The sequence below is a fragment of the Prunus mume genome, linkage group LG2, assembly GCF_029339155.1.
Source record: "Prunus mume cultivar Tortuosa linkage group LG2, ASM2933915v1, whole genome shotgun sequence".
Taxonomy (NCBI): domain Eukaryota; kingdom Viridiplantae; phylum Streptophyta; class Magnoliopsida; order Rosales; family Rosaceae; genus Prunus; species Prunus mume.
The window spans coordinates 6,369,087-6,393,542 of NC_142699.1; the positions used below are offsets into that span (position 1 = coordinate 6,369,087).

A 24,456-nucleotide genomic window follows, 5' to 3' on the forward strand; every position below is an offset into this window, starting at 1 on the left:
GCCCTCGACAACCTCAAGCTCTGATCTTCTATGCCCGACTCCACAACCTCCGCAGGGTTCGTCGTCCTACGATTCCTTGTTTGTCATCGTCCTGATCAGCCATTTGAAAACGAGTCACAACTTTTGAGTTTGTACCGGGTGGGAACTGTTAAGATTTCAGAGGGACGGACCCTTGGCCCATCACTAGCAACATCGATACTGTCCCCAACTTAACCACATGTTTAGCATGTGTGAGGTTTTATACAAAAGGCATCGATGTTATTAGGAGTGGAACTATTTATTATATGAGACTTTTTATTTTGTTAAGTTTTCGATGTGGGACTCGTGTATTCTTCAAAACTCCTCCTCACGTGGAACCACTTTTTAGTGGGCCACACGTGCAACCAATTCCACATCAGTCACTTTTTTTTTTTTTTTTAATTTTTTTTTATTTGGGGTTTGTTTGATATTGATTTAATTTGGAGTTTTTGTTTTTTGAGTTTGTTTGATTTGGGTTTAATCGAGTCCAACCAACTTGGCTTTGATACCATGTTAAGATTTCAGAGGGACAGACCCTTGGCCCACAACTAGCAACATCGATATTGTCCCTAACTTAACCACATATTTAGTAGGTATATGGTTTTATACAAAAGACATTGATGTTATTAGGAGTTGAACCATTTATTATATGAGACTTTTTATTTTGTTAAGTTTCCGATGTGAGACTCATTTATTAGTGTATATTTTCTAGTACTTTCATCATGGTTTTGACTTTTAGTTCCTCACTTATTAGTAGGTGCATTTTTGCCCAGACTCGGTATTGTAGTTTCCGTTTCTGCGTTGCAGTTTCCATTTTCATTGTAGTACTTTAATCATGTTTATTTTTTCCCATACTCTGTAGTGCAATTTTTGCTTCTATAAAATTAATTTTTGTTTTTGTTTGCAGTTTTTTTTTACATAATTGAATCTACATTGTATTTTTGTTGCAGTTTCTTGTTTTATTTGTAGTTTTTTAGTGAATATGTGTTGAAATGAAATTTTTTTAAAAACAAAAAATTCGTTGATTGATTACATAAATATTGTGTAACTGAATAAATATTACAAAAACAAGTTTGGTGTAGTGGTTTGTGAGTGAGCCCTCCTCCTTTGAGGGTCAAGGTTCGAGTCCCTTCAATGACATAACCGGCAACTGGATGGTTGTGGCGGTTGGCCGGAAAAGGGCTTGCCGAAGGTGGACATGTGGCATAGTGTACTTGCCTTAGAAAGAGTGGCATTGTGTGTAATTTTGATATTTTTTAATTATATATTGTAAAATTAGGTACTACTTTGGCCTTATGCTAATTATATGAAATTGTATTCCTAGATTGCCGGAGGTGGACATGTGGCATAGTGTACTTGCCTTAGAATGAGCGGATTGTGTGTAATTTTGATATTTTTTAATTATATTATTGTAAAATTAGGTACTATTTTTGGTCTTTGGCCTTATGCTAATTAGATGAAATTGTACTCCTATCTTCCAAATTAGTAAACTATATTGTGTTTTAAAACTCAAGCTCCCTATAGGTTAAGGGTAAGAAAAATTCTGAAAAACTGACATACTAGTTTGATTAGGTTTTCAATTTTTAAATTTTTTAAAATGTGTTTTGGTAAAATAACCGGCCAACCCGGTTTAAACTTGACTTCAACGCTCCTGGAATTAGCAGAAATAGAATCAAATTGCTTTCGATCAGGCTAGATTATAACTTTCGATTGTTGGATCCTAATTGCCTCGGCGATGGGTATCGTCAACAAGGAGGAAAGTACCAAGCGCAATACATCCATCAACTTCCTATGCAGGGAGATTTAGTAGGCTAGATGCACTAGTAGTGCTTACCGTTCGATTTGGCCTGGTTCCACCCCTAAATCGCCACTCAACCACACTTTTGGTGTGGTCCATATCAATTCTAGATAAATAATAGAGAAATCTGAACTAAACTGGGCTTAATTTGTCAGTTAATTTGGCATCCAGACTGTTTCAATTCGACCTTTGAGCTTTGGTCGACTTTTTTGTGACCTTTTTTCTTGTTAGTGGATTTTGTCTTTTCATTGTTCTGTTTCTCCCCATGGGCTTTTTCCCTCTTTATTTTCTAAGTGGGTTGTCTTGTGCTGTTTTCCTATGCCTTTGGGCTTCATGAAGGTTTCCATTCAGGGGCGAAACCAAGTTAAAGGCTAACCTGGGATGTAAATACCAAAAAAAGAAAAAGAAAAAGAGTTCATTAAATTTTACTCTGAACACTTTAGCTAACCCACATGTCGAAAAATTCCTAATTCCGCTCATGTTTCCATTGCCCAAACAATTCTTTAAAAAATCATATTTATCACCTATGTAGGATATACACACTTAAATTCACACAGGAAACATAGTCAATGTACAAAGACTATAATGTAACCAATAAGAAATTATAAAGTAGTACGGTATCACCACATCAGCTGGTGATAGTATATGTATAGATACTGTCTTTGTAATGACGACATAGTCAAGAGTAGGTTTCAAAACAAAACAAAAATGGAGTAGGTTTGAAAATTATTTATTTATTTCTAGTACATAATTAATTAAGTTTTGTTGTTAGGAAAGTTGTGAACCAAGGTGGCACCATATATACTTTGGAATCTCAATTTCTGTTTTTCTCATCCTGCCTGCCTTCAATAAAAAGGCAAAATCGCTTTCATTTCATCAGCTATGTACCTATCAATTCATAGAGTTGTCGACAGACGACGGCTCCTAATTAAAATATGTAAATTACCAAACTTTCCCAGATCTCCCTAGGATTAATTATTGAGATTTATTTCAATAATTTCTTTCTTCCACGTAAACTTTAATTATTTATTATTTATTACCCTTCAGATTGATTAAGAGAGACAATCAATCTCTTGCCAGTGCCAAAGTAGGAACACTTGAGAAAAGCCCCACGTCACGTACCAACATACAATAAATTTAGGTTAGATTTTAGATATGAGTACCTGTCTCATAACAACTCACATTAACACCATTGGATCTCAATTCCACAATAACTCATCTATTGGCATTGAAGTCATGCAATTTATTCTTCAATTTCGGTCACCAAATTATGTGATATATATATATATATATATTTTTTAAAATGAGGTTTGAAGTGTGTTTAAAATACAAATAAATAAAACACTGTCACATCATTCGAGATTTAAACGTTTTGAAATTTGCTTTTGCATTGATGTCGCTAGCATCACTCTTTGTAACTATTAAAAGCCCTACACGCTAAATGATATTTGTGTAAACTCTCATCTCTCAATCGCTTATCTGAAAAAACCAAAAAGAGAGTGATTTTCTCCATGGTCAAAAGTCTATCTACGAAAACCCTTGTAACATTATCCCATACACCGTACAATTAATTCACTAATTCCACTATGTATGCACAAAAGTAAACAACATGTGACATGTTCCTTTTTTCGTATATTTATGTTGCACAACTGTAAAATATACACAACTGTGAACCCGGGTCAAAAATACAAGAATCAACATAATTAAAGGGCCAGATTCACAGATCTTGCATGATCAAACTCCATGAACAAAAGCCATGTATATATCAACCCCGCATACCACACTAATTCTTTAGTTAATTCCACTATATATATAAAACAAAAATAAAAATCTACTACATGATAGAGCAGGCATTTGGGTTGTCATCGCTGAACATGATAGTGTAGCTCTCGTCCACAGCAGCGGTTGCAGTGTCGGGAACTTTCCTAACCATATTAGGAGGTGCCTTCTTGTCATAGGCCCCAGAAGCATATGGATGGGCTACCAGAGTGTATGGAACATAAGGCCACAACTCACACTTCTTCTTAGTCGACTGAGCTGCCTTCAACACCTTCTTTGCCTCTACGTTATATCCAGTCACAGTTGCCTTCTGCTGCTTCAAGTCGATGTCCACAGATTTTGCCCCTAGGGATCATCATCAAATTAAGTTAATTCCGACCGAAACAAATTATATTACAACACGATATATATCTGGATCATTCATCAGGTTGATTCTTGTCGAAACATGATTATATGTACACACATGATTGAGTACTTTGCATACAAAATATGGAAATTACCTTTTACGCCGGAGAGGACCTTCTTGACCTTGCGGGCACAACCCTCACAGTCCATCCTGATCTTGACTGCTACAGTTTGAATTTGCTTCCTCTTCTTCTTGCCTCTTCTGGCACTGCTTAGTAGATTTGACAAGTACTCCAAAGTGCCTTGAACTCCCATTTTCAGTTTCTTCCAAAAGCCCTAGCTAGCTAGAAAGAGTGATCAATTGTTATTGCCCTTGGACAAGCTTAAACAAATCTAAATGAGGAAGGCTTGAAGGTGTAAGCTTGAGGTTCCAAGAGCTAGATAATTACTAGAGAAAAGCAAGAGATGGGTTTGAATATACTTGTTGATTAATTTGTTCCAAATGAATCACGAAAGGAAATGCATGAAGAGAGCTATTGAAGAAATAAGGTGAATGAGTGAGTGACTAGAGAGAGGAAATTATACACCAGTATTGGTCTTGGTCTTGCTGGCTTCTAATCTACGGATTTTATAGTGTGAGAGATCAAAAAGATCATGGCTATCCAAGATAACTTAATAAAATAAACCAAATTATTTAATAAATAAAAGAAAAGGTAGCCTAGCTAGCTAGCTGTGTTCTAGAAACTGTAGGAAGCTGACCCTCAAATCAAACTCCTGTGGATTCCTTTTGAAACTTAAATGAAAGAGCACGAGAACTCAAAAGAAAATGATTTTAAAGATGCTGTATAATTGGTGAGGCACTTTAGCTCCTATCTTTATTAGGAGAAATTTTTGTATGTGTCGGATATTATACCTCTCTTCTTATGTCGGCATTTTATTATGTCGAAATGAAAAAGTAGTGGCCCTCTTTTAAAAAAACAACAAAAGACCAAGATACTTTATGCGTACCTTTGGTTAAATTTGGTGCATATACCTTGATTAAGCAAACCTAGTTTTGCCTGGAAATTGAACCCAGATGCTTTTGAGTTTGGAAAAAGAGGGAGAGAGAGTTCAATGCTTAAGGCACACGAAAGGAGAAAAGAAAACAACGTAGTAAAGTCTGAGAGTAACGCTTGTCAAAACTTTGAATCTCTCTCTCTCTCTTTCTCTGCAACATGCATGAGCTTATAAATAAATGCACGACAACTAATCGCATCAGCAGCTGCCACGTTTCATAAGATGTGCATGAAATGTGGTCAACCTAGGCATCAATGGCTGATAAGAAGCCACGTGACAGAGTCACCGTCAAATGGAGCTGGTGGTTTTTCCTCTACTTGTTCACAAGCAATTGTCCACTTGTGAATTTGTATTGGGTGATTAATGGGGTATGTTTGGGCGGTGCGACTGTTGAAAAAAAGGGAGTTTGATAAAGAAATATAAAACAAATGTTTAAAGCCACATTGGGTCCCACTGCTTTGCCATGTGGCATCTAAGCTGGACTGTGAGTCCACATGACTATGAAAGCACCATGCATCTTCTCGGGATTAAATCTAGGGTTTCTTAGCTCCCTCCATCTCCATGAAAACGAAGGCTTTGCTTTCTTTTCTTTTTCTATCTTTGACAGAGAGAAAATCTAAAGAGATTGATTTGATCCTTAATTAATTAGGAGTTTGCTCCTAAATCAAGCCAACATATCGGGATTAGATATATGCCCTCGGATTAAATTAAATTGGTCGGTTGCTCTCAGAAGTCTAGCCATTTTGAAAATGCAGGGAAAAAGAAAAATCTTTTGGGGAGATAAGGTAAAATATTGCATGGTCCATGTCTCTCATCCTCATTCAATGGAAGTCAAATTTGGGTTATGAAATCAATAAACAAAGGTATTAGGTATATATACAGCATGTGTATGGACTTATTTCATATGGAAGACTAATGTTAGAGATATATTTTAAGATTTCTTTCTGCTAAGATGAAAAAAAATAAAATTACCAATAGTCTACAGTGTTTTTATGGGAGAATTAATGAGATAGGTTGAATAATCTAACTTTTTATTTTAATTCTGATTATGAATTAGTAAACATGCCATTAATGTATTTTTTTTTAACCATAATTATACTACAAGAGAAATCCTGTTAAAATGTTGAATTTTTACATTGCTTTTAATTATCCCCTAAAACAATTTAACATATATTGAAAAATTTTGAGTTCCTTTTTAAGAAAAATCACTAGGGTTTTAAAGGTTGAAGCGTTCATCTCCTATGGCGACAGAGGGCTACAAACATGGCCCCTGCCTATTAAAGTACCAAATAGTACTATCCATAATATGCCTAAAACCTGTCCCATAACCCTAATCCCTAATGAAAATGTGTGTGTCAAATGGCCCCTAATGAACATCCGGTGCACTATATTAGCAAAGCTGGATATGCTCGGTTGATATATATCAGAGTTCTTACTATGGAAAAGCTCATCTTTATGGTATAAATGCAAAAGAATCCGCCCTACTTTTAAAACTACCTTTTTCGTTTTGTTTTGTTTTGTTTTGTTTTTGTTGGGTTCATAATTGGTGCTTGGATTGGATTGCATGCATGCATGGCTTAATATTCACAAAATGCAGTCAAATCAGCTTGACACGAGTCATGATGATATGCCTCCCAAGAAAGAGTATATTTTTGTTGCCTCTTTAACAAAGTTGATTGTGGAGCATGGCTTTTTAGGCCCTGTGGAAGATGCACAATCTGAAAGTGGCAAGGCCCCCACTCAACAACGACGCACCATTTATATAAAGTATGAACAGTGTGTGGCAACTTCAATAATTTGAGCACAAGAAACAGGCTAGGCTTCTTTCTAGGTGCAGTGCCACCTGCCTGCCTTAGTCAAAAACCAAAGTTTTGTGAAAATCTAAACACAGACATCTGCTTGCAATTTGCAGAGCCGTTAATTCAAGTGAGTCTCGGGATACAGAAAATCTGTCAGGTAGGTGATCAGGTCACGTAAGTGTTGTAGAATGGACTAGAATAGCAGGCCTCATCCACCTGATCATCTTTTTCCTTGGGCAGAAATTATCAATTTACCTTATCCATGACAAAGACCCTTCTCCTCCCCGAGAGGGACACGTGTGATCATCATAATATGCCTCATCCTCGAACAACCTATATTAAATTCCACCATGCCATGGGATTGAATTCCGACAAACTATATTAAAAACTACGATGTCTCCGTCAATTTTCCGATCTGGGTATCTTTTTCATTGGAAATTAGGTCTTTGAATCTCCTAAATATTTGCTGGATCTAATCAGTCCGTTGGAAAATTTGTCAACAGTATGACAATAAGTTGAAAATAAACAAAGACAGAATCAAATCTATGGAGATCATAATTCATAAACAATTACGTGGTCCATTTAGCAACATTACAAAAAAGGCAGAGAGTACAGAAACAAGATATCTATGAACTGAAAGTAGATACACCAAAACTATAAAGAATTTTATTTACATGTTCCGGAGGTTCAACAAGATAAGATTAATAGACGCATTAGCAATAGTAATGAACTTGTCAAACAGAGCAGGAGGGGGATTTGCCTGGATGCTGCTACAGAGGATTTGGAGGGTGCGTTCCTCGCCGTGGCAGGTGCAACGGCATGAGTGTTAGGGATGCTCTGTTGCTCACTGGTTGGCAGTTGGCTTGTTGACCCGTTATTTGACGGTGTGTGATTAACTCTTTTACCATTACCGTTATCTTCACCTGCAGAATCAAAGAGTGACGACAATGTTAATGCAGGTCATTCAAGAGGGGGTTTGATCACAGTTGATATTAAGAACCTTGGTGGAAATTCTTCTAGCATCAACTGATTAAAAACACACCATATAGACAAGACTTCCCCATTATCGTTGCACAGGTTAGAGGGAGCAAAAGACTTGATTGGTAGCGCTAGGTTTAATGTCTTAAAGAAGGTAATCTAAACATGAAAGCCCCAATCCAAGGGTTGATTTCAAATAATAATGGAGCGCAAATGCTTCAATCAGAGGTTATATGGAAATCACGTTAACATAATGAAGCGAAATCAGATTGGTGGACCATATTAGATAACAGAAATGTAAAGAGCATCTGACCACTGACAGGTTTTGAACAGAAAATGAGGGAAAATCCTGCCTAAACTTGAACAGACATGTCAATTTTCATGAGCAGCTTAACACATAATATTAAGCTGTTCCACAATTTGAGGATCATCCACAGAATTCTGTCAATTTGCTACTTTAGATTAAGTTAAATACTGTGTATTATCATATCCAAAGAGTTATTTAAATGAATCTGCAGATTCTGCATGTTGAAAACAGCAGTTGATGTGGATGAGAAGCGAAGTGTGTAGATTAAGGAATTAAAACTTCCAGTGAGCAGAGCAGTAAACTTTATGTACTTACAATTGGCATTGGACCAACCCAGCTTCAGATTTTCCCTGTCAAAAACCATGCGGTAACCCACCATGAAGTTCTCTGCGACATAAATGTAATTCAGGTCATCAAAATATAATGCGTGTATCAGAGAAGAGAGAGAGAGAGAGAGAAGAGTGGTTCCAGCATACAGGAACAGGCATAGAGATCTACTCACGTCCAATGACACCATAGTCATCATCTGTCCGCAGTAAAGTTAAACAGAATATTGTGTATTTCTGCACCAAAAATTCCAATATATTTATTATAAGCACATCCTAGATTATAAGCGATCTTTGCACAGAATAAAGCCTAGAAAACAAAATTTACAAAACCTGACCAGTTCTTATCGAAACCAAGTTCTACATATTAACATTTAGTATTTGTCATCAACTGAACGAAATGCCTTGAAAATTTTATGGGCTCAAGTAGAATTACTTGCCTGATTGAGAGACTCGGAAAATACTGGCTTATGGACTAGAAAGCTTTGGTTCAAAGGGAACATGAGTTTGATGGTAGGAATGCTAAGCAACTCCCATGAACTTTGCATCACAAGAAAACAACAGGCATTCAGTTTGGCAGGATTGGAAACAAAGCTTTAAGAATTTCTCCTCAGGTAAAATATGTACCTGACATTGTAGCAGTACTTCCAAGAGGACTGTTGGAGGTTAATTCTAGTAGCATTCACTTGTTTGTCAAACTGTAATCATCAAACATTCATTTTTTAGGCCACTGAATAATAAAGCTTATATTTATAAAATTGAAAAATAATTAAACAGCACCTCAAATACAACTTTTTTATAAACTTCAGTTGGAACATATGTAAAAGATGAGCCACTGTCGACCAGAGCTTGGAATCCAGTTTGCTTGATACAGGAACTCCCAACACAAAAGCGCTCTATTCCAACAGAATAAGTAACACTGAAACAATTACAGAAAAATTATTTATAAAAGAAAAGTACCAACGAAGCTAGAGCAGCTCTAGGGTTACTTAGCTCATACAACCAACAGCAATTGAAGGTTCACATACTATTTTCCCGCTGTAGGCAAGAAAGGAGTAGAGTGTTGGGCAAGATTCCCTTGGTCACCAAAGAGAATTCTCCCGGAACCATTGTCATCAAAACAAAGTGAAAATGAATTCTGAATCATTCCTGCTTTTGCGAGTACACTCGGAACTGAAATCTCCCCAGGTCCCAAACCCATGACACCATCAGGAGCAGCTCCTTCCAAATAGCCACCACTTTGCTTCCTACCACAGCTGCATTGTTCACAAAACAGAGAAAAGAAACATTAAATATTAGTAACAACAGCATGATTTATGATATTCCTGCGTATCAGATCCCCAACTCCCAAGATTTACAAGCAGAGCAGCAAAACGAAAACACACCCAAAAACAACCGAAGCCTGCACAGAACTTGGTGTTGAATTTTTGCTGGCTGATGTCAAATGCAAAACATCCTCAATCAGAAACCCAGAACTTGCAGTGTCATCTGACTTGTACTGAACAATGTACGGGCAAGGCTCCTCTGGACCTTTACAATTGGTGGTCGACTTGCATAACTGGTGACTGCAACTTAGTTGTTTGCCGGTCCTTGATAAAGACGGGCTATACTCATTTAGGTCCCTATCCTGCACCATAGATGCTCCGAAAATGAGGGAGCACCTGCCAATCAATCATTGGAATTAACTGCTAAACCCGTTACCATTCCTAGATGTAATGTCTACAATTTCATTCCACAATATTTTAGCTATTACATTGCTTCCTATAATCCCATTTCTATCTTTTCTGTCTTTCTGTGATATGGGATTTCCATAACAATTTAATTATACAGGTTCAAATCAAAATCTATGAATTTGGGGTAGCTAAGCAGTCAAAACGCTAATAGAAGTCTAGATTTTAGCTATTCCATTGTTTCTTACCAGACTTAAACAGAGAAGAAGAAACCAGCTATTTCATAGACCAAATAATAATCAAGAAGAACGATACAGTTAATTGGTGGAATTTAATAAAGATATCAAAATTGAAAATGCCAAGTAGGAAATTAGAACGTAATTAGTGGACAAAAAATAGATACAGTTATAATGGGACCCAAAAAATTAGAGAAGGTAAAGGTACCAAAGTATCATAATAGGAGGCAGACAAAGGAGCACATTGTATGCAATCACATGGGACCCAAAGCAAATCGCTCCCAGCATCCAATGCAACCATAAACGAAACATTCGGTGTACCTATGTCAATCCACGTATAATGCAACCTGAAAAATAAAAAAAATAAAAAACGAAATTACCACAATCAGCGGCCGCCAAAAAAATTAATTAATTTTCAGGAAAAATACAATTTTATTTTGTTTCCTCCACTTTTTTTCTTTTCCTTTGTTTTCTGAGGAACCAAACAGGGTGAAGTCCACTCACCAATCAAGCTCATTCCCGAAGAACAAGGTCTGGCTTCCTTCAGAGGGAAATAGATGCTCGTACTTGGAGCCGAGCTTCAGTTTCTGCCGCTTCAGATCGCTTTGCAGAAGAAGCTGGAAGTAATTCAAGCTGTTCCTCTTCGGCCATGGCTTCAAGGACGCGTTATCGCCACTTCTCGACTCCCATACCGCCATGGCTTCCTCAGAGAAGCGGTGCACGAGCTTCGACGATAATGTGAGCGAAAGAGAACCGTTTATGAAGAGGCAAGCCCACAGAAGGAATAGAATGGCGCGAACCGCCATGAGATGCCGCAGCAGAAACCCTAGGGTTTGAAATGTGGAAAGTAATTGGAGGAAGAAGAAGGAGATGGAAGAAAATTTGAGGCTTTCGGAGTTGAGAGAGTACTGAACTGCTCAGAGATGAAAGCAGAGAGGTTTGCTAAAGTGCGCGATGGTGCACAGTACGTAGCTTCAATAGTATTCCCGTGAATTGTTATTGAAAACGAAAAACACGTTTGCCGCTAGTGGGCTTTATCGTCTAGGCCCATTTAACTTGCGGCCCACGAAAAAGAAAACCTAAGTCAGTCACGTGAGTGGCACGTGCAAGACCATCTCTCAGCGGCATAAAATACTAAAACCCTAGCAGCAAACGGGTCTTCATCTCCTCTAGTTTTGGTTTTTCAGCCGCAGAGCGAGAGATCATTTCGAGGGCTAAAAGCGAAGAATCTCAGAAGCTTAAAAATGGTGGTGCCGAAGAAGACGAAGAAGACCCATGAGAGCATCAACACCAGGCTCGCTCTGGTGATGAAGAGTGGCAAGTACACTCTGGGGTACAAGACAGTCATCGACTCTCTTCGTAACTCCAAAGGTACGATTTAATATCTTTTGGGAATTTCAAATCTTTCTTTTGTGTCCATTTTATTGTGATTTGGTTTATTTTTATTGGGTCAGTTTCTGATTTTTGAATATGGATTTGTTTTGTTTTGGGGGAAAAATTTGCAGGGAAGTTGATTATAATTTCTAACAACTGCCCTCCTCTGCGAAAGTCTGAAATCGAATACTACGCTATGCTCGCCAAGGTTGGAGTTCACCACTACAATGGAAGTAAGTGCTCTATTGCCATATTATTTGGGTTTGCATCAGATTTGTTATGTACTTAGTATGAAAGTTTGAAATGCTTTTTAGATTTTACCTGTTTGTTTGTGCAATTGGAGGAGTTAGTTTTTGTATGTAGTAACATGATTGAAAAAAAAATTTAAAATTTTTGTTGTAATCTTGGATGGGAAGTGTTCAGCTGAAGTTTAATGGAAGCTTTGATTAAAATGGCTGCTGTTTAGGAAGTGCTAGTTAATGGGATATTTATTGGCTCTTAGATGTGGGAACTTGTCTCAGCGTGTAGGTTAAACCATCGTGCAAGATTGCCTTAGTCTTAGTTCTTAATCATTTGCTAACATACTTTGTATTGTTGATCCTGCTCTTTGCGTGATCTTGCCGGTTGGATTTTTCATATTAAATGATACTTCTATATTAGGATTCTCCATGTTCGGCACCTGCATGAAATTCCTTATTGTTCTTCCCTATTTTAAGCGGAAGAGGAATGCCATTTTCGCATCTTTTATTTAGGACTTATGTGTGGGAAAGGACGCTGGGTACTACTGTACTTGTATTCATGTACTGCTGATACAATTTGTCAACAAAGGAAATATTTATCTTTACCATACTTTGTACCTTTACATTTGGTTGACCATTTTTTCTGTTTTCAGACAATGTTGATCTGGGTACAGCATGTGGAAAGTATTTCCGAGTTTCATGCCTTAGCATCATTGATGCAGGTACTCCATAGTTCTATTATCATTTCAAGCGATCTGTTTATGTCCTAATTGATACGAGAAACGGACTTATCACTTGTTTTGATAATGTGCAGGTGATTCGGATATTATCAAGACGCTGCCTGGTGGTCAGTGAGCGACTGTAGTTTATCCCCTCTAAATCGAAAGTAGTATTGTTTTTCAAAGATTTTCCTCTCTTTTCACCACCAATGAAGTACTCTTTTTTATTCTATGACGATGCTGTCTTTGTTATCCTTGTAGTGACATGATGCATGGTGTTTTGAGAATCATTTAAAGTTAATTTTCGTTGTACTAGAGAATTCACATTTTGGGGTTTCCTTCGGTTTTTTCGTATTATTATTCATCGTCTCCAAACCTTTAATTGAAATGGACGCGTATTGCTCAATCTCCTCCATTAAATTGTCATCACACATTCAGTATGAAACGCAAAACCCATGCAATGGATTTGGATTTACGGTAGGATTTTGTGTGTGATTCTATATGGTTATAATGAGGTGGCCTTTAATAGCTGCCTCATGAACTCAATGTTACTATCGTATGGCTAGAGTGAACTCAATATTATTATCGCATGGCTAGATTGAACTCCTTAACACGCCCTTCATTATAGATGCTCCCCTGACTTGTCGCAACAATGGCTGCCCTACACTTCACAGGCTAACGTTTGCACTCAAAAGACAGAGTGCTCATGAGCCTTTTTGGGCTTAACTCTCCCTGACTTGTTTGTTGCCACAATGGCGGCCCTACACTTCACAGGCTAACTTATCCCCTCAAAAGGCACAATGCTAGTGAGCCTATTTGGGCTTAACCCTAAGCCTGTAACTTACCTACCCAGGTTGGTTTGGCCCTCTTGATCCGACGGTGCAATTTTGGATTTTGCATATGAGTCTTGGTCAGCTTTGTGGGTTGGCCGTTTGGGCCTTTGTTGTTTTGCATGAGTTGACTCGTTTTATGGCAATGAATCCTAACCCTTCATCTTTGTAATGACCGAAACCAACTTTGATCACTACCGAAACCATAATTCCACATTAAATTTCATTCTCGTCCAAGATAACACATTATAGACCAAAGACGACATTATAAAATTGTAAATGACAATTAAAACCATTGGATAAATTCATGTGCATAGTATAAATTATTTTAATTATTTTTAGAAAAATTAATTCTGGCTTTCCTTTTTTTTTTTTTTGGTTCTGGATTTAATTTTATATCATTATCTAGGAGAATAACAACCATGCATGCCAATCTCCTCGATATTGTTTCAATTTTATCGAACATCTCAAAAAGACGTCAGCCATAAACAGCTTGCAAAATTCGTAGCGTGCCAATCAACATATACAAAACCTTTAATCCAAACACCATAAATGCCAATCGGTAGTATTTAACTAGAAATTTAATCCTTTACTATTTAAAAAAATGTAATTTAATCCTTGACATTGAAAAATAAAGGTCTAAATTAGCAGAACATTGAGGTCATCGTAATAATCTTTTATGTGTCATGTCATGTGTGCCCAAATGTGGCATTTGTCAGATGAGTTTTAGGAACCAACTATTTTAATTTCTGGAAACTTTTGAAATGTTAAAGTTGTGAAGGAAAATACGGGCGTAGCTAATTTGGCTAGAACAGATGTGCTTCTCACTTTGTATTCGAGTTCGAATCCTCTTTATCATAATCTAGATTAGATTGAATTATATTATCGCTTGAAAACAAAAAATTGTGAAGATAATAACTTTTAAAGTTGATGAAAATAAAAGAATTATATCATTAAAAAAATACAAATTTATAAATAAACTCAATCCTAGACATGTATTTATAGAAAAATCCAAGAACTATTTAAACATAGAAACACACCCAAAATCAACCTCAAAGTCAACTTTTTGGGTGTGTTTATAAATGGATTTTGAGTGTGTGTAATGATGGGTTTTGGGTGTGTTTATATGTTTAAATAATGCTTGAATTTTTTTATAATTTAAGCCCCATTTTGGGTGTTTTAGTGAAACTCCCTTAAAAAAAACCATCTAAATTTGAGTGGGAAAAATAATAATATGCCGAGCCGTATTCGGTTATCACGGTAATCCCCAAAACGCTGCCTATTTTTAGAACACATCACACATCCTTCTCATTAGACAGAGAAGATAGACTAGGCTAACAAACAAACTCAAACAAACTAGCAAACAAACATTAAAACTAGGTGTAAAATAAATAATAATAAAACCCAAAAACGACGACACTTTATCTCCCGAATTTTATGAAGTCTTTGTATTAAGCCAAAAAACAATACAATCTCTTTTGGTGACGGTGCCTCTATCTCTCTCCCCTGATCATTATGAGTAGTGTGCTTCGTACCCTCTTCTTCCCCACCTTGTATATCATCCCTTTTGTGACAACAAACCCACTGATCATCATCATCTCCACCTTTATTCCTTTTCCTCCTGTAAGTTTCAAGTGTTTGTTTCGTTGAATGAAATTAACGATTCGTGTTCGTTCTTATTTTCGCTAAATTATATGAGATCGAACTCTCGACCTAGCATAATTCTGAAAGCTTTTATTCTTTTCTTTTAGAAGTTTTATGTTTTATTCTTTAGTGGGTTGCGCTTTGTTTGTCAAATCATTGAATAGTTGCTCACTAATTCATTTCTTTGTAATTGTAATCTTTTGAATATTAATTTCCTTTCTGGGTTATTCTTACTTCTCTCACATTGCCTGAATTCAGTGTTTTTTTTGTGGATTTAGTTTCTCCTTTTTCTCTTTTAATAAAGATCACAACTCAATGCTTAAAGATCACATTATTTTTAATATTATTACCATCTCTTTCAGCTTAGCACTACCAAAAGAAAAAAAAACACACACACAATTGACAAGATTCATGACTCCCATGAGTCTTAATCTCCGTCTTAAATTCGGGGTCTGACATTAGCATGATATTTAATTTATTTATTTGTTTAATGATTTTGTTTAGTTATATGCAAATTATGATTGAAGCAAAGGATGAAATTAAGAAACAGAAAAATAGGGTTGAAATTCTGGTTTCCAGGTTTGCATGCTGATACGTTTCCTTTTGTACTTCTCCAAATTTTGCCTTTTTTTTTCTTCTTCTTGTTTTTATTTACATATTATCATATTCTTCTCGTCGGATAGCAAACAGTAATGCATTTGGACCGTTGATCATGATGATATTAAGTAATCCCATCATCTCAACGGTGTACAGCATTCAATTTTTGTGGGGTCCCCATACAAGCAACAGTATGGATACATATACACATATATAAATGCATGACATGAAAACAACACGTGGTGCCATCTACCAACCCACGTGTAAGCCTAAAGCCAGGGTTTATATTGTGAGATCCTAAATTATTGACATAAATTTTAATGTGTGGTGTAAATTGACAATCTGATATGTCATGTACGAATGTTTAAATAATGTGAATTATAATCTATAATAGCAAAATTTAAATGTGTAATTCAAATTCACAGTCAACATTATTTTCACAGCCAATTAATTTGTTGTTATCATTCTAGGTTTTTTTTTTTTTTTTTTCTTATTTGAGCTATTAGCAATATATACCAAATATTCATAGGCCTAACACATTTTGATTTGGTTTCTTGTTTTGAAATTTTCCAGGCAAGTCACAGTGCTGTACAGCAATATTTACCAGGTTTCTGCCTCCTGAATTAACCCAAATATATTGACATCACAAATCTTAGCTGGCTCTGCTCATCTTTCTCTCCACCCAACACACTCAACTCTGTGATTTCCAAACCTTCATTGAGACACACCAAGCCACAGACAGGCCACTGTCACACTATGCAGCTATATAACTCTATGCATCTCCCCAGTGAGCCTCACCCATGCCAAGTTCAAGCCCCTCTAGAATTTGGTCTCAAGGCCTTAAATCTTGACCCCCAAAAAAACACTCCTCACAAAAACTGCTCCATGATGCTGTCTGATCTTCTCTCTCCAACTTCTTCATCTCTCTTGTCTGGAGACTATATTGGAATGGAGAGCTCTGTGGATGTGCAGAAAGACTGTGAGGAGGACCAGGTGGTGCAAAATGATGATGAGGAGGAGGAGGAGGGTCAAGGTGGTAATTTCAGGCAGAGGCTGATGGGTAGGAGGGAGCAAAAATGGGCAATGAGGAACAAGGAGTTTCCTCCTCCTATACCTTTGTTGGCTCGCACTGAGAACTTGCCTTCTCATATGCCTTGGGTGTTGAAAAGGCATTATACAAGTGATGGGAGGTTGATTTTGACTGAGGAGAAGGTTAGGCACCATGAGTACTTCAGGGCTCATAGGTCTAATGGCAGGCTCACTTTGCAGCTTGTGCCTTTGGATGATGAAGTTTTGATTGCCCCAGTTGCTTGTGATGAGGGAAATAAAGATGGGAATGGGAATGATAATGAGTATGATGATCAGGACCCACAATGTGATGATCATGGTGATGATGATGATGAAGAAAATGATGAGGATATTGATGGTGATGATGATGATGATCATGTGGTTGAAGATCAATCAATAAGCGGGAATATTGGCGGATCAGCAGCAGGGAAGTGCTTCAATTTCAACAGTGTGGGAACAGGATCACCTTGCATCTTTGGAGTGCCAGTGCCGGCCATCAGGCAGGTTCACAGTTAAAATTTGTTTGATGGAGAATGCCACACAAAATTTATGTCAAATTCCACTCCATCACTTGAAATTTTTATTTTGTAGGTCTTGTGGCTCATCTGTCCATGCTTCTTCTTGTTCTTCTTCTATGTTGTTAGATTTGTTAGTTGTGTCCCTTCAAATTCCATGTGGGCTATTCATGAGGATTAAGATTTCTTTTGTATAGGTTTTGCAGCACTGTGGAGGAAATTTTATTTTATTTTTTTCATTTCTTCAAATTGGTCTATTAGCAATTCTTGTCTGGAGATTGTGATGAGGATTTTTTTCATTCATGTTTCATTGCTGTTGGATTGGGATTGGGTAAGTTTTCCATTGTCCATAAAACCAGATGGGTGTTGCAAATCGATATTTGATTCTTTTATGGAGGCCTCATATATCATGCTAGCATAGCATTACCCTTTTCACTATATATTATACATCAATGCTTTCAAACTGAATAGGAATGACCTGATACGGTTGCCCTTGCAAATGATTTTTAGCTTGTCTATGGCATGGGTTACTTCAGCGCCGTGGCGCCTGGTACTCGAACATTGGCTCGAGGCATTTTCTCTACCCCTTCTTACCATGCGAAGATTGGTTATTGGGGGTCTCTAGAAAGTCCGTTTTATGAAATTTCTGAGAGATCAAAAAAGGTAAGGATGCTTTATTTGGGAAGGAGAAATCGCAATTGTTCTTAGCACAATCAAATTGGCTAGAATGCATCAGTTTTCTATTTGACTTAAAAATCAGCTCTTTTTGGACAATACATTGTTTCACAATTTTTTTTTTTTTTTTTGGGTTGAAAATCTCATTCTTATATTCATATTTTAAGCATTTTAAGATAAAGAACTTATTTGTAATAGGTTAATGTATCAGTTGCGTCTCATGCGATGTGTATTATACCTAGCAAATACATGATTTCGGTGTATGAAAGTTTTTATGAGATTAAATAATTCTCATTTCAATGTTTAAAAATGCTAAGAATGGTATTCAAGAACTATATAATTTTAATTATATTCTAAAGTTTGGGTTCCTATATAGTAAGAGGAATCAAAATATATTCTTTCTCTTTTTTTTCATTTTTCCTTTATAGCTTTTCATTCTCATGTAAAAGGTGACACATTTCAAAACTGTAAACTGCCCACACACCAAATACGAGAATAGATTCTCATACCCATTTTCCAACCTTCATTTTCAAAAACCCAAACACTAATGTAAAGGATGACAGCTCAAGGTCAACAACTAGAGATGCCCTTATTTAATTAGGGTTTGGCTCTTTTGAGATTACAGGCTTCGTCTCATCAATTAGCGGCTTCTTCTTCTTTGACATCACATGCATTCAGAAGGTTAACGCTTACTCGAAAAATATCCAGGTGGTGGGGGTGCAGTATATATATATATATATCTGCACTGCACTGGACTGCAGTGTATAACAAGGTGACATGGTTCAATTTACGAGAAGGGCCGCATTCATATTCATAATTTTTGGATATTTGATATGATGTTATTGGGGAAGCCAAATGATTGAATGCAACGGATAATCACAATCAGAATACGGTTGTAGAGTGAAGTGAGTACAGCTACCTCCCAATATGACAATTCACAACTATAAGTATTGAATAATTGTCAGACATCATCATTGGCCTGTCCTTCATGGCTTGCATTTCCCCACTTACTGCATTATTTACAACTCACACTAATTTCTGCCACCCTGCTGCTGCGTTTATCAATGCCTCTATTCATAAGCTATGCCTATGGTTGGCTGTCACCCTCATTGAGATAGTAATATTAACAAGATAGTTCTATGATGTCGTAGTATTAACAAGATAGTGATATGATATAGTATTAACAATGTACTTTTATGAAGAGTCTCTGATTGGTTTTCATAAATTTTTTATTTATAAATAAATTGTTCGGGTTTTTGTTTTGTTTTTTTTTAAAATCTGGGCTGGGCTTGTTTTGGGTTTTTTTGGTTGAGTTTTTTTGTGTTGGCTAACTAGTGGCAATCATGTAATTTATAGGAACTTCAATACCTATTTCTTATGTAGTAAATTGGTTTTGGGTGTGTTTCTAAAGTGCATTCCATGTGGGTTTAAAAATAAAATAAAAAATTCAGCCCCTATTTTGGGTATAATAGTGAAGCTCCCTTTAATTTTCACAATTTAATTGTTTATTATTGATTTTGGGACGGTTTGTACAGAGTACATAAAATTACACAACAAAACCCTTGTTTTATTTAATTTTGTTTTTCCTCACAAGGATAAACAAACTGTAAGGAAAATTTTCCAATAAGTATTTTAAGGATAAACAAACTGTAAAACATCCTAGATAAAGTCATACCATAGCGCACATGTGCATGAAATAAAGTACATGAAGGAAACATCTATGGAGAATCTTTCTAAACAGAAGACACAGGAAAAGTGAAATGTGCATAAGAAAGAAGCACATTATGATCAGGTAGCCAACAGATCAAGAGCAAGCAATTCACCACATGTCATCATATGTATCGGCTTCGACAAATGCAACATCTGAGTTGAGAGGAAATGAGAAACTTGTTTTATTGTTGGACGAGATTTTGGGCTAGAATTCAAGCATGAAAATGCTATCTTCACAAGAGAGATCATTTCACTTGCAACTTGATGCGTAGGAGGGGAAATGCGTTGGTCCAAAACATCAACAATTGGTATTTGATGGGCTGGTAATGCAGATGATGAGGAGGAGGAGGAGGATGAAAAGACCGATGAGAAAGATGAGAAAAGATCTCCAGGATGCTTTCCCATAATTATTTCCAATGTGACCACACCAAAGCTATAAACGTCGCAGCTCTCATTCACTTCCATTGTGTAAGCAAGCTCTGCTCAGAGAAAACCTCAGAGAAGTGGCATTATTAGTTTATAGACATAACTATTCAATGGAATTTTAACAAAACTGTATCATGCATAAATCGACTTATTAGTTTATAGCTTAAGAGAAGTGAAAATGTGTTTATTAGTATATTTTCTAAATCAAAGCAGTGAAAATGTGTTTATGTTAACTGCTCCTAATGATGAAAATGAAGCATTGGTCTAAAGGCAAAAGCATAAAAAGTGATAAATACAGAGAACATGGAATCACAATATTACCTGGTGCCATGTAGCCATATGTGCCTGCAGCGGTAGTCCAATTAGTTGAATTTGGATTTAAAAACCTAGCAGTGCCAAAGTCTGAAACACATGCCTCATATTCAGAATCCAACAAAATATTCTTGCTTGAGATGTCACGATGTACAATCGGTGGCAAGCAATCGTGGTGCATGTAAGACAAGGCATGAGCTAAGCCTTTAACAACATTCACCCTTTTACTCCACCCTAACTCTTTAGCTTTTTATCTTTGCTCAACATTGTGGCCAAGCTACCTCTTTCAAGATACTCATACACCAAAAATGAGTGTCGTTTATGTGCGCAGAAACCATAGAGCTTCACAATATTCCGATGTCTTATCTCAGTGAGTGCCCTGACTTCATTCAAGAACTCCTTCGAAAATTCTGTCTCGTCATCCCATGGCAGATGGAGTTTCTTCACGGCCACTATGTCTCTAGATGACAAATTCACTCTGTAGACGCTTCCATGTCCTCCCTTCCCAATGCAATATGTGGAATCAAAATCTTCGGTTGCCCTTATAATTTCCTCATACATTGATTTTCCATCAAAATTTAAAACCGAAAATGAAATTTCTCCATGCATGTGGTTTTGTTTAGTATCTTGATGCTTTTTCTTTCTTTGCACTATTACAAAGACAATTGTAAAGAGAGCAGATAGAAGTACAAATACTACTAGAACAGAGAATATGACCTTGTGGTCATTTTTTGACCCATGTGCATTGCAGGGTAGCAGCAGAGCTCCAACTTTGCCACACAATCCTTTGTTCCCTTTTAATCCTTCTGCCGGAGCTTCTCGAAATGCACTGATGTTGGGAAGGGGACCTTGAAGTGATTGTAGGATATGTCAACATACGACAAGCCATGCATATCTTTGAAACTTGATGGTATGGAACCCGAAAGATTGTTGTGAGAAAGATCAAGTGTTACCAAACTCTGCATACTGCCCATTTATGATGGTATCTTACCTTCAAGTGAGTTATGACTTAAATCGAGGTCATTCAATTGAAATAACTTCCCCAACTTAAATGGAATTGCTTGAGATAACTTGTTGTTGCTCAAATTTAGATGGTATAATTTGAGCAAGTCACCTAGAATGCTGGGAATTGAGTCATTGAATTTATTTGTTGACAAGTCAAGATATTCAAGATCATTCAATGATCCGAATTCCAATGGTATATGACCTGAAAGTTGATTTCCATTCAACATTAAATTCACCAACGAAGACAACTTCCCGAATTCTTTTGGGATCAACCCAACTAAATGATTTGAAGAAAGGTCCAACACCCGAATTTGGACTGCGTTGCCAATCTCAGGTGGGATGAGACCACTTAAATTGTTGTAGGACAACTCTAGCTCTAAAAGAGATTTCAAGTTCCCTATCTCCTTGGGAATCAAACCAGAAAGTTGATTGGAATCCAAGTGCAAATTGTTTAGCTTTATTAAGTTACCAATATTTGGAGGGATGAGACCACTTAAATTGTTGTAGCCCAAGTCTAGTTTTACAAGAGATTTCAAGTTCCCTATCTCATTGGGAATCGAACCAGAAAGTTGATTTGCATCCAAGTACAAAATCTTTAGCTTTATTAAGTTACCAATATTTGGAGGGATGAAACCACTTAAATTGTTGTAGGTCAATGATAGATTTACAAGAGATTTCAAGTTCCATATCTCCTTGGGAATCAAACCAGAAAGTTGATTGCCATCCATGAACAAAGTCTTTAGCTTTATTAAGTTACCAATATTTGGAGGGATGCGACCACTTAAATTGTTGAAGGACAACTCGAGATCTACAAGAGATTTCAAGTTCCCTATCTCATTGGGAATCAAACCAGAAAGTTGATTGGAATACAAGTACAAAGTGTTTAGGTTTATTAAGTTACCAATATTTGGAGGGATGTGACCACTTAAATTGTTGCCAGACAACTTTAGATCTACAAGAGATTTCAAGTTCCATATCTCCTTGGGAATCAAACCAAAAAGTTGATTGGAATGCAAGTAGAAACTATTTAGCTTTATTAAGCTACCAATATTTGGAGGGATGAGACCATTTAAAGTGTTGTAAGACAACCGTAGATATACAAGAGATTTCAGGTTGCCTATCTCTTTAGGAATTTCCCCCAAGAAAGTATTTGCAGAGAGACGAAGAAACCTAAGATTTATTAGAAGACCGATTTCTGGTGGAATTCTCCCAGACAAGTTATTCTGAGAGAGATCAAGATGGTGGAGTTTGGAGAGGTAGCTGATTTGAGGTGGAATGGCATCAAAGAGTTTGTTCAAGCTGAGGTCAAGATATTCAAGATTAGGGAAGGACAAGAATGAAAACTCATGTAGCGTACCTTGAATACCACAAGTGGAAAGGTTTAGCTTGCTGACACTTCCAGCTGCGTTGCATGAAACACCAGTCCAAGTGCATAGGCTTGTTCTTGGTTTTGGATTGCTGCTGGAAGAATTGGTGACATTAATATTATGAGTGGGAGGGTCATACCAGGTGAGGTTATTGAGGGCTTGATTTGGAAATAAGCTGGCTTTCCATTTGAGAAGAGCCTTTGCTTCAGTATCAGAAGTAGAAGTAGCAGAAGGAAAAGCAACCCAATTTGGTGATGAAACATACAAGAAGATGGCAAGGCAATAAGGCATGAAGCATAGTTTAGCGGAAGTTAAAGATGTCATGGTTGTTGTTTGTGTGGTATAAGTATATTGTATGGCAAATACGAGGTCATTCCCACGAGGATTGATTTCAACTACCAACTAGTCTAACCTAATTTACTTCACAAAATAGTTTAACTACTCTAAATATATAGACAAGAAATTAAACACGTAGCATACTCACGTAAACACGAAAGGGGTTTTTTGAAAGAATGATTTAATTGACAACGAAATTAAAAAAAACAAAATAAGTAGAAAGTCACGAAACGCAAGATGAGAAATTCAAATTGATAAAAGCACTAGGACAATGAATTCACCACTAGTAATCCGATCTAGCCTCTTATTCACCTACCTATTAACTAACCATTTGATGTCGCCGCTTAGTTTTCCTTTTTCATGAATTACCTATGGTATTTAGGCTAACTCGTATATTCCTACATGCAATTTGCCTATGGTATTTAGGTCAAATATCAACACATAGAAACTCGTTAAGATCAGTGAAAACCTCAAACAAGCATGTAAACCCTAGGAGTATGGTATTTACCCTAGACGAATTACAAATCCTAATCACAAGAAGCAAGCCTCAAATTAAGTATGGTATTTACTCTAATTTGCATCCGATTAACTCAATTACAAGTCTAGATGGTGATCAAACATCAAGATAAGAAAGTTATTAAGCACAGTGATTAAGAATCCAACATCAAACGGCAATCAATAGATAGGTAAAATAAGAAAACTAGATTATCATACTAGGGCTACATCATGCCCTAGCAAGAGGAAATTAGTTACACATAATCATAGAATTCGACATAAGCAAAAATATAAGGAAGAAACAATCAAACTTAGCCAATAGCGGTACTCTTCCGGTGTCTCCAATTTCTCCTTGTCTTTGCCTCTCCCTCAGGGAGTTGTTTATCATGCTTAAATAAAACACCCCCACGTCTATTCCTACCCTAGCTGGGATTTTACAGCAGCCCAAGATTAAAGAAAAACCTAATTAAAACATAAATCCAAAATGGGTAAGTAATTGACTCCTCTTCCTACTTGGACTGGGATAACACATCAGTTACTTTGCAGGCACGTTTAGGGTTGTTTCTCCTCCAAGAAAATTCGGCAAAAATATGGAAAGTGTAGATTTTTGTCTTATCTTTCCATCCATATATCACAAGCCTTGAGGAAAAATCAGGAAAGTCTTCAAATACTCATTCTTCCACAGCAGCACAGTTTTGACGGGATTGCACCTTGTGCTGACTTAACTTCAAAGACTGCTCTCATTGGCTGCTCAGAAAATTCTAGAAAAATTCCACAATCATCTTCAAGGTCTTAGCTTTCATCTCCAATTGGTCTCATACTAAAACTCCAC

The 24,456-nt window shown here is 36.8% G+C and overlaps 4 protein-coding genes and 1 pseudogene across 7 annotated transcripts; 2 read left to right on the forward strand and 3 right to left on the reverse strand.

Moving 5' to 3' along the window:
* Positions 1-3,421: 3,421 nt before the first annotated feature.
* On the reverse strand, positions 3,422-5,123 carry LOC103332975 (Heavy metal transport/detoxification superfamily protein). 3 transcript variants are annotated; one of them, XM_089047542.1, is made up of 3 exons: positions 4,974-5,123; positions 4,096-4,284; positions 3,422-3,940 (listed from the first exon to the last, which is right to left on the reverse strand). In XM_089047542.1, the coding sequence occupies exons 2-3, from the start codon at positions 4,253-4,255 to the stop codon at positions 3,651-3,653; spliced, it is 450 nt and encodes a 149-aa protein (XP_088903668.1). In that variant the 5' UTR covers positions 4,256-4,284; positions 4,974-5,123; the 3' UTR covers positions 3,422-3,650. The 3 variants fall into 3 exon arrangements, with proteins under 3 accessions (XP_088903668.1, XP_016649914.1, XP_008233984.1); XM_016794428.2 differs by having other exon boundaries at positions 4,949-5,111; XM_008235762.3 differs by lacking the exon at positions 4,974-5,123 and having other exon boundaries at positions 4,096-4,920.
* Positions 5,124-7,329: 2,206 nt separating this feature from the next.
* Positions 7,330-11,278, reverse strand: LOC103332974 (aspartic proteinase-like protein 1). Of its 2 annotated transcripts, none has more exons than XM_089046177.1 (10): positions 10,817-11,278; positions 10,521-10,659; positions 9,792-10,033; positions 9,435-9,662; positions 9,187-9,325; positions 9,034-9,104; positions 8,847-8,946; positions 8,583-8,643; positions 8,396-8,467; positions 7,330-7,718 (listed from the first exon to the last, which is right to left on the reverse strand). In XM_089046177.1, the coding sequence occupies exons 1-10, from the start codon at positions 11,116-11,118 to the stop codon at positions 7,483-7,485; spliced, it is 1,590 nt and encodes a 529-aa protein (XP_088902303.1). In that variant the 5' UTR covers positions 11,119-11,278; the 3' UTR covers positions 7,330-7,482. The 2 variants fall into 2 exon arrangements, with proteins under 2 accessions (XP_088902303.1, XP_088902304.1); XM_089046178.1 differs by having other exon boundaries at positions 9,792-10,067; positions 10,817-11,234.
* Positions 11,279-11,464: 186 nt separating this feature from the next.
* Positions 11,465-12,981, forward strand: LOC103332973 (Ribosomal protein L7Ae/L30e/S12e/Gadd45 family protein). Its single transcript, XM_008235761.3, has 4 exons — positions 11,465-11,683; positions 11,818-11,919; positions 12,579-12,647; positions 12,740-12,981. The coding sequence occupies exons 1-4, from the start codon at positions 11,557-11,559 to the stop codon at positions 12,778-12,780; spliced, it is 339 nt and encodes a 112-aa protein (XP_008233983.1). The 5' UTR covers positions 11,465-11,556; the 3' UTR covers positions 12,781-12,981.
* Positions 12,982-14,961: 1,980 nt separating this feature from the next.
* On the forward strand, positions 14,962-17,694 carry LOC103332972 (uncharacterized). Its single transcript, XM_008235760.3, has 2 exons — positions 14,962-15,097; positions 16,289-17,694. Exon 2 carries the CDS (start codon positions 16,472-16,474, stop codon positions 17,297-17,299), a length of 828 nt encoding a protein of 275 aa, XP_008233982.1. The 5' UTR covers positions 14,962-15,097; positions 16,289-16,471; the 3' UTR covers positions 17,300-17,694.
* Positions 17,695-19,705: 2,011 nt separating this feature from the next.
* Positions 19,706-23,146, reverse strand: LOC103333101 (uncharacterized; annotated as a pseudogene).
* Positions 23,147-24,456: the final 1,310 nt, after the last annotated feature.

Bases quoted from the DNA above. Each gene is read 5' to 3' on its own strand.
- LOC103332975 (XM_089047542.1), bottom strand. From the start codon at position 4,255: ATGGGAGTTCAAGGCACTTTGGAGTACTTGTCAAATCTACTAAGCAGT. The intron at 3,941-4,095 runs GTAATTTCCATA...GATGATCCCTAG, and splicing joins GGTCCTCTCCGGCGTAAAAG to GGGCAAAATCTGTGGACATC.
- LOC103332974 (XM_089046177.1), bottom strand. From the start codon at position 11,118: ATGGCGGTTCGCGCCATTCTATTCCTTCTGTGGGCTTGCCTCTTCATA. The intron at 9,326-9,434 runs GTATGTGAACCT...TAATTGTTTCAG, and splicing joins TTGCCTACAGCGGGAAAATA to TGTTACTTATTCTGTTGGAA. The intron at 8,468-8,582 runs GTGAGTAGATCT...TTTATGTCGCAG, and splicing joins TGACTATGGTGTCATTGGAC to AGAACTTCATGGTGGGTTAC.
- LOC103332973 (XM_008235761.3), top strand. From the start codon at position 11,557: ATGGTGGTGCCGAAGAAGACGAAGAAGACCCATGAGAGCATCAACACC. The intron at 11,920-12,578 runs GTAAGTGCTCTA...TTCTGTTTTCAG, and splicing joins AGTTCACCACTACAATGGAA to ACAATGTTGATCTGGGTACA. The intron at 12,648-12,739 runs GTACTCCATAGT...GATAATGTGCAG, and splicing joins CCTTAGCATCATTGATGCAG to GTGATTCGGATATTATCAAG.
- LOC103332972 (XM_008235760.3), top strand. From the start codon at position 16,472: ATGCAGCTATATAACTCTATGCATCTCCCCAGTGAGCCTCACCCATGC.